This window comes from Callionymus lyra, chromosome 14 (genome assembly GCF_982586985.1).
Source record: "Callionymus lyra chromosome 14, fCalLyr1.hap1.1, whole genome shotgun sequence".
NCBI classification, from domain to species: domain Eukaryota; kingdom Metazoa; phylum Chordata; class Actinopteri; order Syngnathiformes; family Callionymidae; genus Callionymus; species Callionymus lyra.
This window is the reverse complement of record NC_141831.1, coordinates 10,314,355-10,331,795: the sequence shown is the minus strand read 5'-3', so window position 1 is coordinate 10,331,795 and position 17,441 is coordinate 10,314,355. Positions and strand designations below refer to the sequence as shown.

At 36.8% G+C, this 17,441-nt stretch overlaps 1 protein-coding gene across 2 annotated transcripts in view; it reads left to right on the top strand.

Annotated features, from left to right (window-relative positions):
• The window catches only part of opcml (opioid binding protein/cell adhesion molecule-like), a 328,241-nt gene that overhangs the window by 255,844 nt on the left and 54,956 nt on the right, over nt 1-17,441 (top strand). For both annotated transcript variants that reach the window (XM_087806721.1, XM_087806719.1), the window contains one exon: nt 11,037-11,162. In XM_087806721.1, the coding sequence (XP_087662847.1) occupies nt 11,037-11,162 (126 nt within the window). The remainder of the gene's footprint in view (nt 1-11,036; nt 11,163-17,441) is intronic.

The window sequence follows — 17,441 nt, the reverse complement described above, 5'->3', positions numbered from 1 at the left end:
TCCTGCAGGGGTTTCAAAATGAATCACCCAATTTTCTTTTGCATGTATTTACTAAAGAGAGAAGAAGAGTCTAATGGTCTTGGGTTCTGTTTTTTTTCTCCTTTATCACACATTCCAATCCAATTCCTTTTATCTCCAAGATCAAATTCATTCATATTACTATAAACGCTGATATCTATAAAGATTACATTTTTTGGGAGTATTTAATTTTTAATTGTTGCCGAAGAAGTTACGAAGAGGTGTTTCAGAATATATAAAACTAAGACTTTTACTTTTAAAAAGGCTGGTAGCATTGTAAATTTCATTACAATATAGTACAAGAAGTATGAGAAAGAGTACAGTGGAATATAAAGTAAGACAATGCTGTTACTTCGGCACCTGAAGAAGAGGAACTCGCGGTCTAACTGTAAAGGTTGTTGTGTTTAAAGCTAGAATATGCTAGGAAATCGTGGATTTCCTGGGGAATGAGTAGCTATTTTGTAATTGTTACCAAAGCAGTTATGAAAAGGTGTTTCAGAATACATAAAGCTAATCCAAAAATGAAAGACTTTTACTTTTTAAAGGCCGGTTTTAAACATACCCCTCGCAATAATCAAGGCGTTGCTGTATTTTCTCCACATACTGAATATAATTCTCTTTGATTTTTTTGACCTGTTTATGCAACGACTGACCTGAGTATGTTTTTTTTTTGGTAAATTTCCAAAACTCTTGCGTCTATTAAGCTCAGAAACAAAACTATAAACTACAGTTTTGACCTGATATTTTAATTTATGTAATTATTTTAATCATTGATATTTCCGTTTAAACAGTAATACAAATATTTATGAAGAAATGTTATTTCAAATACGAAACATTAAGCACTACTTGTGGAGAATATCAACACATGAAGTTTGTCTTTTAAAATACTATGAAACAATAAAAAAATCAGATTATTCACTTAAACTTTAAGAGAGACATTATCCACATTTTTTAAAAATTAATTATTAAAAATGTAAAGTTTAAACAGTACTATTAAGTCGTTATTAATATAGATAGATATATAAATGGTTGGACACTGATCTAATAGATATTGTTATTGATGTAGATATAGATATTGATATAGTTATTCAGTTCATATAATAACAAAGTTAACCTTACAACACAATTAAGTAAGACTATATTGGAGAAAAGAAAAACAGATTAGCAAATCAGAAACGAGTAAATCATATCCTGACAGTGGCGAGAAAAAAAGGCAGAAACCTCGAGCAGAACAAGACTCAGTGTTGACAGCCTCCTGATGTGACCTTGACATAGATATAGATGTATAGACATAAATACTTGGTTAAAATGAAATTAATTCATTGTTCATTCGTTCATTCTTGTCTTTCAAATATGACCTTTTTTTGGTCTATTTGGGTCATTTAATATGACAATTTTCTTATTTGCATCCCATTATTCAAATTGCCGTCATGTTAACCAATACAATAAAGGATACGATTTGATCTATAATTTTAAAGAAAATCATCAATCAAACCGAGATGATGCAAATGACATTAAATTCGTTGTACATTTAAAATACAAAAGAAACCTGAAGGAAAACGGTGAGTCATGGTTCAGTCGCGTCCAAACAGGAAACCCGGGCCGAGGAGCAGGAAAAACAATTTACTGTAGACGAGATAGAATCCGTCTTCCGTGCTGCAGTGTGAAGCCGTTTGATCAGAGACAAAGGGACGCAGAAGCCTTTGATTACGCTCCAGACGTTCCAACTAATTATCATTGAGAAGGGCTATAGCACCGCTTTAGCAAGTTTGCACGCCAGGTATTTCAAGTAGGTGATTACCTCAGCAGAAATTATGCAAGTGGTGCTCGAGGAGTGAAAAGATGCGCAGGAGAACATTTCAGATGTGGAGGAGTAATAGTTTAAAAATACTATCATCAGGAATTCAATCTGGTCACATGTTTGGTCTTTTTTGTGAGGTTTACATCTGTAGTTTTAGAAAAATATACTCAAAGCAACATTGCATTAATAGGTCAAACCTTTTTTTTTTTTAAATGACAACCAGTACATGGAGAAAATACAGCAGTGCCTTCATTAATAGCAATTTTTTAAGAGATAAAATACGAATTAAATGAAGTACACAACAACTTTGAAACCCACAAATGGACTCAGATGGCTAAAAAAAAGGGAATTAGTTTTGATTAATCACAATTAAATAGTTTAATTTCATAGATTTTAAAGAAAACACGTTAAGGAAAAATTAAATAAATGATTGCATGTAATATTTTTTATTAAAATTCACGTGAATAATCTTTATTTTTAATTGATTCACAACATTTTAAAGTAAATATAGGACAAAACAAGACAAATTTCACGTGTTGATATTCTCCACAAGTAGCGCTTATTGTTTTGTATTTGAATGAAAATTTCTTGACAAATATTTGTATTATTGTCTAGGTCAGTCGTTGCCTAAACAGGTCAAACAAATCAAAGAGAATTATATTCAGTATGTAGAGAAAATACAGCAACGCCTTGATAATTGCGATGGGTTTTGTTTAAAACCAACCTTTAAAAAGTAAAAGTCTTCCATTTTTGGATTAGTTTAATGTATTCTGAAACACCTTTTCATTACTGCTTTGGTAACAATTACAAAATAAATACTATTTCCCCAGGAAATCAACCTGTAGCATATGCTAGCTTTAAAACGCACGACTTCCTCTTCTTCAGGTGCCGAAGTAACAACGTTGTCTTACTTTATCTTCCACTGTACTTTTTCTCGTACTCCTTTTACTATATTTTATTTAAATTTACAATGCTACTATGCATTTTTTTTATGAAAAAAAAAAAAGTTCTACATCCTCCCTATTGTAAAACTGATGATTCCTGTGACTCATAGTTCCTCCTGTCTGTCAAACTAATCGAGTTTGTCTTATCTCTGGCTAATTCACTCATTCTTATTTCATTAAACACAAATTAATATTGAGATTTTGACACCTGCACCCACTCGGAGTTGAACCTTGCTACCATTTTGACTTTAATGTCACATGAGGAGTGTGTTAATGAAATAACAGTGTTCCAATAGCAGGCGATAATTGACTTTTATATTTAAACGTCATGTGCACAAGTGTTATGTAGCAACACAAAAGCACACACAGTATAACAACACCTCTGTAATAACATAGCATTGCATGGATGAACATCTTAAAATACAACCTGAGCATGAGTTTTATGAAGCTTCATGAAGCAGTGTCATTAATTTCAGAGTCCACTAGATGGCGGTGGCTGCAATATTTTCTTTTGTTTTAAACAAGTGTTCTAATGAAACATCACATCATTTAAAACGTGATGGCGCCACCTACTGACCTATAAACAACAACTGCTTCATGAAGCTTCATCACTAAGTTTTACACTTGCCATGCTTTTATCAAAAAGTTTGCAGTCACTTTATTCATAGATATCTTTGTTTAGCACTTCATTTAAGAGCTTAAAGAAGGGTTAAAGCTCACAAGATAAAACTTTGTAACATAATTGTAGACCTAGATGGCTCAAATGATTTTCTTACGATTCATTTTGATTAATCACGATTAAAAAGCTTTTACTTTAATCCTGTTTAATTGTGAAACACATAAGGCAAAAGGAAATAATTAATGCAATTTTTTAAAATTGTAAACACACACTAAATATATATATTGTTTTTTTTTTCTCTCATTTGTTAACCAGTTACTTTTTTATTTTATTTTATTGTCTATACATGGGGTGTCAAACTCAATTACAAAAGCTCCACAATATTTTATCAATCTGGCTCTCAGGCCGTAGAAAATCTTTATTGCCAACTTTTTTTTCAACACAAACTATTCTGATTGTGATATTTTTTTCTTAATTTATCTATATTTGTTTTCCAAAAACTTTCGTCAAATCCCTTTCTTTTGACGTCAGTTTTACTCTTTTCGGAAGTTTCTCATCTTCGCTTTCCAACTGGCAGTCCATTAAGTTAATTGGCAGGGCTGGTTTTGGCCCCCGGGCCCTTTGGTTTGGTTGAACTATATTGATTCCAATGACATAAAACTTCTGACGGTTAAAATTTTGTCCCGAATCTTGGACAAATGTCATTTCTTGAACCCACCACAAGGAATTACGACATACTTGAACGCACCAGTGCCTGGTTTCACGTCGCTGCAGTATTCATTAATACTGAATTCCATCCCAGCTACACAGGGTGTGAGGCAGAGTTAAGAGAGACGATTCCACACAGCAACAACTTTTACGACTCCATCTACCTTGTATTAACAATCTGACACGTTGAACGCTCGAACGTTAAGGGAATTAAAAACCTCAGCCGACATGTAGAGACAAGCGTATCTCTTGTCCCTCGCCTTATTTATTCACACATTTTCTCGTCCCCCCGCAGCCATTTGGTTTCCACATCACTTCACTTCTGTCACTGCGTTGGACCCGATCCTGGAAAGCAGGACGCAATAAGTCCCAACTGAAAATCTTGGCTCTGAAATGAAATGAGAGTTTGTGGCTCAAAAGCAGGTGTCAGTGCATGTGCCGCCGAGCAGCCAGCAGTGAAAGCTAACCCACTTTTATTTGCTCTCCAGCAAAAGTGCTGGTGTTTTATCTAACATCGCAGACTGGAGGTTTTGGATCCCCTGCCTCTGACTTAGCAATTGTTCCGGGGCAGCAACAAAGACTAATGTAACGTTGTGTGGGACATTCAAGCAAGATGACAGATGAGGGGAAAATGTACTGACAGGGTTTCCTTTGATGTTTTGCTTCCACTGTAATTTGCTACGAATGAGCGGTTAACATCTATTATACATCAGTGGATTTGACTTTGATGTCGAAGGTTTCTGAGGAAGAGCTCCCCTCGTTTTCTTTGCATTCTGTTCTTCCAAGTCCTCGGTATTTTAAGGTATTAAATAAAAGCTGATTGATGCTGATCTGAAACAGCGCAGTTAGAGCCGTATATATATATTTAAACGTATTGCTTTGGGAATTCCAAGAGCACAATGGAAATTCTCAGTGGAAACAAAATGTTCCAGTCTACTTCCTCGATTGTGCTAACTTCAGCACTTATTTATCCAAGCCACATATTCTGTATTTTTTTTAGCAGTTTCTATTTTCTCTGTGTGCTGGCTAGGTTAACTCAGGGTACTCCGGTTTCCTCCCTTAACTTTCCTGAGGTTCAAGTGTTTGTACATTTGAGTGATTGTTGAAAATAAAAGTTTGTCTCTGTAAACCCTATAAGTCCCAGCATTTTTGCTTTTCTACCTATATAGCCCAGACAGCAAACCCACTGTGGGCACTTATTTTCTTATGAAAACGGAGCTATCATTGTCACACCACAGCATGTCTCTCACCCTAAGTAGCTGAGATAGGCTCCAGTTCATGCGCTCTCATTTTATTTCTGAATAATGACATGGCATTTTAATGTTTATATGTTTTAATGTTATCATTCATCTATAATTTAATCATATTTTGACTAAATAATCATCATTCAATGGAGATAATATCTAAGCCTTTCAAAACACCCTCTGGTTGCACAAGTATTTTGGAGAATTTTTCATTCTCTTGCCTGTCATTTCCCATGGAACGCTGCTTTCAATAGCAGTCCAATTGACTTTGACTATTATTGATTTTGAATAATAATTCAAATGTTAAAAATGGTTCCAATTATTTGGTGTCTGTCTGGTGGTCTCTGCACTCTCAGAGTGTTTTTTATAGCTAAACATGTTGGTTTAGTAAACAACAACAGGTTGTTAATATGTGCAAACAAGATGAACCAGAGCATAGACCGGCGGTAATTTAAGGTTAACATCCCTGCAGTTGTTTACTAGCTAGGCTTCAAGGTGATGTAATTTATCTCAGTGTTGGGTAATAATGATCAATTTGTGCGTTTTCCGTCTACCTTCTCTTTCAGCTTGTTAAACCAACAGAATAAAACAACTGTTTCATGGTCATTTAAAGACACTTAAGATACAATTTAATTTACCGTTTCTGTGGTTGCTATTTAATGTTTATAAGGGTCATAGTGTAAATTGTATTCAGCGCCGTACATTCCTTATACATTAGATCGACATTTCCACTTGGTCGTGCAGCTTCTTGTACCCAGAATTTGCTCTCGTTTTAGAGGCATAAGTTGTTGTTGTTGTTCTGTGGCTCCTTTACTGCTGGAGAAAATATCCAGCCGGCAGTGGTTCTTTAGGCCAAGACGCCAAGCTGATGTCAGAGGTCAGAGGGATAGAGAGCATGGAGGAGGGCAGGGCCGAGTCAAACTAGCGCTTTACTGCTACTAAGGTCGCTGAACCACATCGTGTGGGATCTTTAAAAGCTGACAGGGCAGTGAAGCAGAGGACAAGGGTAGGTCCTGAGTTCAGTACACATATGAAAACCACTACACGCTTACTGACCAACAGCCGACGGAAATAACAGGTAAAGATTTTTGTCTCAGTTATTTGTTGATTTTGTCCTTTTTCTACTTTAGTTTATGTACTTCTTTCCCTCCGAAGGATTGTCTTTAGGAAGAGAGTGTCTTGTCAAGGTTGGAGGAGATCCTTCACCCAGGAGTTCAAGTATCTCGAGGGAGCATGAGGTCTACACATCACTCTGCGCTCAGTCCTCAGGCTTTTACCTGGTTCTGTTGGAGAAGGAGCTGAGCCAAAAGGGGCAAAGCTCTAGATTGACCTGCTCTTACGTTGACATTTTGGGTAGTGACTCAAAGAACAAGATGGTGGATACAAGTGGCCAAATTGAGCTTCCACCAAAAAGGTTCAAACAGGATATGGCTTAGAGATTCAGAAGATATTCTGCTCCTCAAGACTATCCAGTCAATGAGCCCTAGATGTATATTTAGGAGATGTTTAACCCTTGTGTGACCCGGTGGCCCAAAACAAATTTGTTTGCTTCTGGGTCAAGGTAAGCGACCTTTGCCACAGCATATGTGTTTGTGGATGCCAAGGATGTCATTCACCTTGACCCAGGGGCAACACAACTTGACTACACACTTGATTTTCTGGAACTCCTGAGTTATTATCGGTGTTATCTTGACCATTTAAGTATATATTTTATTGAGTATTATTTTGATTGTATAAGCGCTTTGTGACCCTGGTCTGGAAAAGCACTCAATAAATATAAATGAATTACTTACTTACTTAAAAGGGATACCTCAAACACCTTTGTTTTCAGGGTACGGGTCACCTCGACCCAGAGATCACACAGTAGTTAAATATAGATCAGGGGTTTAGGGTGTCTGACCAAAAATTAAAGCTTGTTCTTGAGTCACTTCACATGAAGTGGAAAGAAATAATGAACGAAAAGTAGACATTCATGGTGTGGTAAAATCGTGAAAGGCCTCAGCTTTACTCGTTTTCTAATTAATTACCAGTCAAGAACCCTTGGCAAGAGTGACGAATCCCCGGGCGTACCAGTCACATCCTCCGGCGGCCCCCGGCGGCTGGAGAGCTGGATTTTTAATCACCCCGCTGGTGGCATTATCAAGCAGCAGGAGCTGTCGACCACTTGGCTGGTGGATGTGTTTTCATTTATCTCTGCCGAGGTCACCGCGGCTACGAAACAGACGCCCACTGCAGCTAGACACACGATCCCTTCAAAAACACATTTAATAAATATTCACTAAGGAAAAAAAATATGTTACTAGTGTCAATGTCAATGGTAATGGTCAGTTTGAAAGTTTAGAAAAAAGCTGTAGATTTCAGCCAAATTACTATCATTATTCGATATCTCCAGTTGTTATAGTACAAATTAAGTTACATATAAGCTGATTTGATTACAAATGTATGAGCCTGTAGAAAACAAGTTGTTAAGGTAAGTAAGTAAGTAAGTAATTAGTATTTATAGAGTGCTTATAGGACAAGGGTCACAAAGTGCTTAAACAATCAGAAAATACCCAATAAAATAGATACTTAAAAGGTTAAGACAACACAGAGACAAACAAAAGAGTCTCAGAAAATCAAGGAAAAGCCTGCAAGAATAAAAGATGTTTCTTGAAGGAGTCAGTAGATCATCAAACACAGAGGGAGAGGAAGATCGTTCCAAAGCTCAGGAGCAACAGTCTGGAAGGATTTCTCTCCTCTGGTCCTGAACCGTGTGCATGGAACCATCAGTAGATTCTGATCCACAGACCTCAGAGCCCGAGCTGGGGTGTAAGGCTGGATCAGATCACTGATGGAAGGTCTGACCATGAATAGATCTGAAAGCAAGAACCAGAATTTTAAAGTTGATCCTGAAAGAAACTGTCAGCCAGTGATCGGAGAAATGTGAGTTCTTCTACTAGAGCGGGTCAGAATTCTCGCTGCAGAGTTTTGTATTAACTGCAGGCGAGACAGCTCTTTCTTGTTAAGACATGAAAACAAACTGTTACAATAGTCCAGACGAGAAGAAACAAATGCATGGGAAGATGGCACAAATATTGTAGCGCCCCAACCAGTTTCGGAGTCTGGGTGTCCATCAGCTTAAAACTTTGTGATAAACTCAACTATTCTCCTAGACAGCCTTGTGGTGTCTAATTGTACTTGAAGCACACATGTGACTTCTATACTCATCTCTTCTTGATCTAGAGTGGGGTTGCGGGGGCAGCAGTTTCACCAGGGAGGCCAAGACTATCCTCTCCTCAACTACATCATCTAGCTAACCCAGAAGCGTTCCCAGTGAGTTTCTCCAGCATGTCCTGGGTCTTCCCTGAGGCCTCCAGATCATGTTCTCAAGTTACCTCAACTGTCTCATCCTAAGGTGGAGAAGTGGGTCTACTCTGAGCCTCTCCCGTATGACTGTGTGGCTAACCCTAACTCTAAGGGAGAGTCCTGCGACCCTCTGGAGAAAACTCATTTTTGCCGCTTGTACCTGTGTTTTTGGTCTTTCAGTCACTACCAGACAATGGTGACCATAGGTGAGGTTGGGAACGTCGTCGACTGGTATTCCTCGACCTTTGTCTTCTGGCTTAGCTCTACTTTTTAACACCATAGACTAGTGTCCACATAACTTTAGATTTTACCTCAGTCCACCGGTTGATCTCACGCTCTATTCTTCCCTCCCACTTGTGAAAAAGAGATACCTAAACTCCTTCACCAGGGGCAGGATCTCAAACAAAACCTGGAGAAGGCTTCCCCACCTTATGATTGATGATTTCCATCCCTGCCGCTGCTTGACCACAGAAGTGTTCGCTTTGTATTAGACAAGTATGGCGAACTGATCATCTGGTAACTAACCCATCAACCTTTTCTTTCTATGGTTTCTCCAGGGACATATGAGGGCACTTGGTTCAGGAAACACGGATGACTGCCCAGAAATTTAATTGGCTGTTTCGGGTTTAGGCAAGAACGTACACACAGGACGGAGCAAGGCTCACCTCCCACGTAGGAATGCCTCGAGCCTTAATCTAACCAGGGACTTTTTGGACACCTGCGGTATGACTAATCTACCATGCTGCCCCATTTATTATTGAACAAAGCACATTACCATGGCAGGAAAGTTTGTTGCTGGGCGTTGCAAATAGAAGGCGGCAAAGCTCCGTCTAGATGTATGCTAATTAAATCAGTCATCTGAAAGGTCAGTGAGATTCAGCACAGCGGATCACTCTGCTCCCGTCCACACTACACCCATGAACGAGTATGTTTTGACTGGAGGGACTTTTTTTTTTTTTAATGTTGAGAATTCACTGGGAAAGGAACTTCATTTCAGTGTTGCTGTGTTGAGGGAGGCTTCTCATGAAGCAGGTTTATTGACGTGACTTGTTGGTGTGATTGGAAGCAAATGTAACAGGAATTGTGAAGAATTCTAATTTGAACCATTTGCGGGAGCAGAAGTTGATGAGTATTCTTGGCACGACAAAACCTAAATGGCCAAAAATGGAGTAATTTGATCGGATTATTAAGTGCACCTTCTTGTAACAACCTAACTAGTATTAAAAAAATATGATGGTTAGATTAGATTAGATTGTTTCTGTTCCCAGCTACTATGGGATGTAGGTGGGGGAAACCATAGATTGTTTACAAGATAAAATACTTTTTAAAGTATTTGTGTTCTAAAAGGATATGGATGGATGGATGGATGGATGGATGGATGGATGGATGGATGGATGGATGGATGGATGGATGGATGGATGGATGGATGGATGGATGGATGGATGTTTAGCATGAAGTGAACACCCAAAGTACCTTAAAATCATATTAAAATTGTTTATTCTATTATTTTTTTTTTTTTTTTGTGCTTGAAATAATACATTTAAATAGTGCAATAATAATTTTTTGATGACTAAGGGTTGGGATTATTTTCAGAGTAGTCTGTGTCTTTTTGCGAGCCCTGTTCATTTTCTCCCTCGTCTGAAATCTGGGCGAACGAGAGGTTACGAGAGTGTAGTCCAATATGATGTAATTCACTCCTCCTCCAGCCAGCTGTATTAACGCCCTGCTTTGTTTACACAACAAGTCCCTTGGAGGTGGAGACTTCCAGGATTGATGATGCTTGGTCACAAACATCGATGTTTGACCAATCACAGCATAGTGGGCGTGGTTATGGTAAACATGATTTAGTCTCCAGAAAATACGTTTTCAGTGGGCGGGGCTTAAGATCATTTTCTAATGTAAATATTTCAAAGAAAAGAGCGTTTTTTACAAACAGACACTGATGATACAATAGAGTCCAACATCTATTTATGACACTTGAATCAACACATTAGTTGAAATTTAAGAATTAAACCAGCAGCATTTTAGGTGTATTAACGTAGTTTCACAAAGGAGATGGACACATGTGTCAAAGAATAGAAATCAACGTCGAAAATCAGCGCGCCGCTTGTCAAAATGTTCCGTGTTTCCATCTGAACGCTGAAAGACGTCTGCTCTTGTAAAACGTCACGACAGTCAAAAGACCTGGAGCGGTTGTCAGCTAATTTCATGCTAATTGGACGCCAACACGGCGTTATTTTTAACCTCATCACCGTTCGCGGCGCAACCGAGCGCTTGCCACTGAGAAATTAATCAAAAGTTATCAATCACCATTTTTCACCTTTCTTTTCTTTTTTCTTTTTTTACCCCCCATTTAGTACCTGCCAGGATCACGAACATATCGAAGGACGTCAGTGTGAACGAGGGACGCAACGTCAATCTCATGTGTTTAGCGGTGGGCCGACCTGAAGCCAGCATCATATGGAAGCATCACTCACCACGAGGTAAGACACTATTTTGTTTTTGATTCAATGTCATAAGAGATTACTTCATATGGTCAATCATGAAAAATATGTCCACGTGGTACAGCTTGAGTAGTAGCTAAATACAATACTATGCTTTTCAGTATCTACTTTGATAGCTCTGGTTCTATAGGGTCCAATATTTGATGTACCACAACAAAAATAACTATGCGTAAAAAACAAAAATATGGATAATGGATACCTCACCACAGGACAAGCAAAATACTACTGATTCTGTTGTTAGCTTTTTTGCTCTCTTTGACATTCATTAAGGTATGTAAATAAAATTGAAAATAAAAATATACATATATACGTACAGTATATATTCACTTTAACATAGAAGTGCTCAACCATCAGATATCGGCATGATTTCATTGAGTTTCAAAGCGTCTCTACACATTCTTAAGGGTCAGGAAAAAAAAATACAAAGGAACTTTTACAAAAATATATCATGTTCATTCGTGATATATATGTATGGCTGGAAGAAATACTTGTACTATACTAGCAGGAAATGCTATTTTCTGCCACAAATAATCGTTAACCTAATTAAAAATGTTACAAAAATAACTGTCAAAGTTAGCTTAGTAATTTTAATTTTTCTTTCACCCTGGATCACAGTATTGATGGAAATTCCCTTGGTACCAAATTTTAAAATGCTATGACACACAAGTAAAACTTGACTATATTGAGTATCATTCATGAAATGCGAGTAAATTCCAGGGAAAGGTACTCCAGATTCATAAAGGATTTTATCTGATCGTAAACATGTGAGTATTAGATGTTATCCTACACGCATGAAAAACTTTGATGATCATTTTTAGAAAGTGTAGATGATCCTGTCCACCGTTAGACACATTTTTTTTTCTAAAATTGAGGGGGTCAATATAATTCTGGGTGAAGAGGAGTTCTGAAATTTGGCATTAATCACACGTGGTGATTAACCTTGATGCCTGACCGATCACATCAGCTTTAATCTCCACACACTGATGATAAAATAGATGCAAAATTATTATTTTGTGTATTTCCAATTGTTCTTAAACTATCAATATCTGATGTGCTGATCTAATTACTACAATACATTTTTAGTAGAATCACCAACGAGTCACTAAAATATTTATACACGCGTCATCCTTAAATAGATGAGTTGTGAGTCACGCATCCATCTGATGAAATGTCACATTTAAATACACAATTAAAGTGCGTAAATTATTAATCACACTAAATTTATTTCCAGGAAGTCAGGTAATTGGACCAGAGGGACTTGTTTGACAAATACATCAGTTTCATTGTACATTATTTATTCATTGAATGAGTTCAGAATTATTCAAAAAAAAAGAAGAAAAAAGGAGTGTTAATGTAGATATAAGCTACGTCCAAAGGTGAGTTTAAAGAAGTGATACATTTTGGGACATGAGCTCGCTGTTGGAGAGCAAATGAAAGCTGATATCGTTCCATTTTTCCTCATTTGGCTGGATTGGATGAAGCTGGACTGCATAGCCTAGAGCGCAGACAGACACTTCACGGTCCAGAAATTAGCCCTCGATTTGATAAAACTGCTTCAAAAATGTTGCTGCTCGCCTCAGTGGTCAGTCCCAGTCCCTGGAGCGACGAGCAGTTGAAACCAAAATGTTTCCTTTTTAGTTGTGATAGATTTAAGGTCATCAAGATTCCAGTGCGGACAGACATGAGCAGTGGATACTGTTGCGTATCAACTTCAGTACTTCAGAGATTGAATTGATCTTTGAGTAAGAGATTTAGACGTCCAAAATGGAGCCATAGGTGATGTCCGAAAAGTTGAGGGTAAAATTTGCAGCTAATGTATTGATTTAAGTGTTTATTAAACTGGTTTTGGACTCTATTGTGTCATTAGTAGGTGTCTGTTTGTACAAAACCCTCTTTTCATTGAAATATTGACATTAGAAAAGGATCTTAAGCCCCACCCACTGACAACACTTTGTTTTTCTGGAGATTAAATCTTGTTTACCATACCCACGGCCACTCTGCTGTGATTGGTCAAGCATTGAGGGTTGTCACCGCTCGTCATCGAACCCGGAAGTCGACTTAGTATTGTGATCATTTTCAGATTAGTCCGTCTCTTTTTAGAGTTATAAACACAAATGTATGTCCATGCTAACGTAGCTGTCGGCGCTAGCTTGTCTTCGTCCAAAAAGACAAATATAAAACCATCAAAATGCCCCAAATACTGCTCGCCTGTAACGTTCATCTTGTATTGAAGCTTGGACATGAGAATTTGTTCCGAAAGAAATGGAATTATTCTGTATTTTTTAAGCTCAGTTTTAGCTTCAAGCTCTCAGGCTATTGGCTCCAGTTTCAACTGCCTCCTCATTGGAACACATAGCAATATTTATGGTGATCTAATGGTCTGCTAAAAAACATCCTGAAATATAGAAATATTTTAGTTTTTTCAGAACAAATTCTCACGTACAGGCTTCAATACAAGATGGATGTTAGGAACAAGGAGTATGGAGGTATTTGGATGTTTTTTTATTCATCTTTTTGGACGAAGAAAAAGACGAAGACAAGTTAGCGCTAACTGCTACATTAGCATGGACATACATTTGTGTCTTTAACTCTTGAAAAGGGACAGATTAGTCTGAAAATTATGACAACCCCTTAGTCGACTTCCGGGTTCGATGACGTGCGGTGACAACCAACAATGCTTGACCAATAGAGAGGCCGTTGTTATGGTAAACAAGATTTAATCTCCAGATAAACTATCTGTTTTCAGTGGACGGGACTTAAGATCCTTTTCTAATGTCAATATGACGAAGACAACTGAGCTCCAGTCGCTACATCAAAATGAACAAAAAAAAATTGTCTATAACTCTAAAAAGGAATAGATTACTCTCAAAATAATCCTAATCCTGAATTTTGGGTAAACTATCCTTTAAATTTGTATCAGGATTATATCCTGACTAAAATGTTGGTTAGAAAACATGTCAAGAAGCAAGAAAAAAGTTATAATAATTGATCAACGGGTGTTTATTTTCATCGATTCTCCAGATCAAAGAGCGAAAGAATAAATCAACGAAACATGGTTATCATGAGTTCGAACTTGATCGTGGTAATAAAACGCCCACGTAAAAAAAAATCCACTTTAAAAACAATATTATTATTCCTTTATTTTTCAATACCGAACCCCCAAAGCTATTTCACACTTGCTTTTTTTTCCCTTTTTTTCTGAAAGCAAAGTTCCATTTTCCGTCGTCAGGTAATTTATTTATTTATTTTATTTTCCTCATGTGTCAAAGCAAACATTAACTCAGTGTAAAGGTGACTGAACCGATCCTCCCACGCATGTTCCTGATGCCGACAACACACACCTTCGACAAACGCTCCGCATGAATATTCGCCTACGTGCGGAGCAGGCGTCGGCGAGCAGCAGGGGAGGAAGATCCGCCGCTCTCCGGAGCGATGGGGAGGGACTCGGCGAGGAATCATCTCGGCGCCTGATTTAGACGACAAAGACCTTTAGCTGTGCTGTAGGTAGCTCAGCCTCAGGACCAGGCGTTGGCCACGGGCCACGATGTTCTCGATCCGTGGAGAAAGCCGGGGAGAGAGGGATGCCTTTTTTATGCGTTTTGAACGAATGTTCTAAACAAGCCAGAGCTGAGATTTCCACTGCGGCATCGTGAGTCACTCGGCGGCTCGGTGGGATCAGATTTTCGAGCGTTCCGTCGTTACATGAGTCTTACGGACCAGCTGTTCCATCTGCGGAGTGCCAAGAGTGTCACACATGTCCCGATCACTCCCCGTTTTTTGTTTTTTTGAACTAGCAGCAGGAGTTTTTAATTTCGGTGATTTGATGAGCGTTAGAATAAGTTCAATCTAGTGCTAGTTTTACAATTATATTTCCTCAGGGGCCGCATTACAGGGGCGGTTGTGAGGGGCCGTCAAGAGAAAAAAAACTGTAAAATCAAGTAAAAAAATTAAGCTAAAATTATCATTGTATTGCAATAAATACTCAAAGACAAATCCAAAGAGTTGAGAAAAAAGTCCCAAAAAAGAAACCCTATACTCAAATAAGTAATCAAGACTAGTAATGAATAATATAAATAAATACAAGATAAAATGTTTAGCTTTCACATTACTTTAAACATCATGAGGGCCAATTATATTAAAGCAAAGAGCCGTATCTGGCCCACAGGTCTCACTTTTCCCAGGTCACATTTATCATAAAAAGACATGAGCAACAATTAGAACATATTTGATAGTTCTTGCATAAAAAAAAAGAAAAAAAAAAGAATAATTGTATTAATAATATTAATGAATTAAAACACACGCAAAAAAAGACTTTAAAAATGTTGAACAATAAAAGTATTTTATTTAAGCTTATTTCAATTGAAAATTTAGTATGTAGTATTTTTAATCTCGAAAAACAAGGCCTTAACAACTCTGGAAGGATATCATTTAAAATAAAATAAAATAAATTAAATCACATTTTGCTTACATTTTTATGTTCCATATTTGTTTTATTTCTCCCTTTATTCGTTTTTTATTTGAATATACAATTCAATCTTATTCATTATATATAATATTTTTTTTTTTTTTGTGTTGCTCACTCGTTGCTCGCTAAACTGAATTTTAAAGCATATATTTGACACTAACAAAATCTTAATTAATTCTTAATATTTTAACAAAAGTAGTCAGTATATAGTTGAATAATAAGCCTCAGATGAATCTATTCTTTTCAGGTTTAAAAAAAAAATACATTGTATTTTCCTAATATTAATCTCTTACCACTCTTTTTATAATCGATAATATACGAAAAACTATAATCTCGGTGGGTTTGTCTCCTAAAGTAAACACTGCAGTAGTCATCACCATATTTTCCCGCTTAAACCTCAACTCAATTCCAATTACTCCACCGATTGAGTATCCAAATAAAAGACAATCAAGTGGCACATCAGCATCCACATCATTTCCACATTCAGCCATTAAGCTCGCGCACATTCCACAAACTCATTTGGCTTCAGTTTGGTTTTCGGAAGTATCGTCATGGCGTCTAATAAGGTTCTGCTTTAACGAGCGCTCTCGGTGCCACGAGCCAGATGGAGCAATATACACCGGCGGTTAATTTAATCGCCATTTATTTATTTGTAATACACACATTTGCCCTTGTTAAGTGCTTAAAATTCATTTAGCTTAGCTAACTTTTACAACCATGGAACGCCCACTCAGCACTAGAAGAGAAAATTAGGCGAGAGAATGTCACGCGTAGGACAAAAAAAACCCAAAACTGTTTTTGCTTTTAACGATTACAAATCGTGTTGTATTGTAGTCTTTGTTTCAGTTTAATTCAATTGTATTTAAAGTGTCTTATCATAACAAAGTTATCTCAAGACAGTTTAAGTAAGAATATAATGGAGAAAAAAAAAACAGCAAATATACGTTGAGTAATTCACAGCGTTTTTATTTTATAGACAAGATAATGTTTTTTTTTGTGTCCTTCAATTGTAAATTCAAGTTTAAGCAGCAACAAAATCAACACAATAGAAAGAAATAGAAGTATTTAAGCACTCATAAAATAAAAAAATATGAAAATGTTGACTTAAAAATACTAGTCCGTTTACAGTTGGAAACAGTAGACTTGCTCTCCCACTCAAGCGGCTCTGAGCTGAATTTATTGATTGTTTTCCCTCCAAAATATGGCAAAAAAAACATTTTAATCTAAAGATTTGTTTGGCAAAATAAGACAGAATAGCGTCTGGACATTATATTTACAAAATATCTTAACAATTATGACAAGATATCATCTTATAGATGTTTTTTTTTTTTTTTAATCAATCAAATCTTGTTTGATTCCAGTTCAAAATCGAACAATTGTATTTACAAGATGAAAGCAAAACATGGATTATGTATATTTTAAAGTGTAATAATGGACATAAATCTCGAATCAACTGTAAATGGATTTAAATGATTAGATGAAATTCGGGATTTAAACATAAAAATATCCACTAGCAAACAAAAATTACAATTATTGTGACAAATGAAACAAAAACAAGTTATTAGTGGTTTGAGAAAATGATACACAGATGGCACACACAATATTTTTTTCACAAAACTGTACTGACTAATACGTTTTTTTTAACTAAACTATTGTATTTAAGTAGTTTTATGGTTTAAATAAAGTGTATTTTAATTAACAAGCCAATATTAATGACGTTTGTTCATTTTGATGTTTCAATTTAACTTTGGCACACTAGATGGCAGCAGTCATTACATCTTCAATAGCTAAAG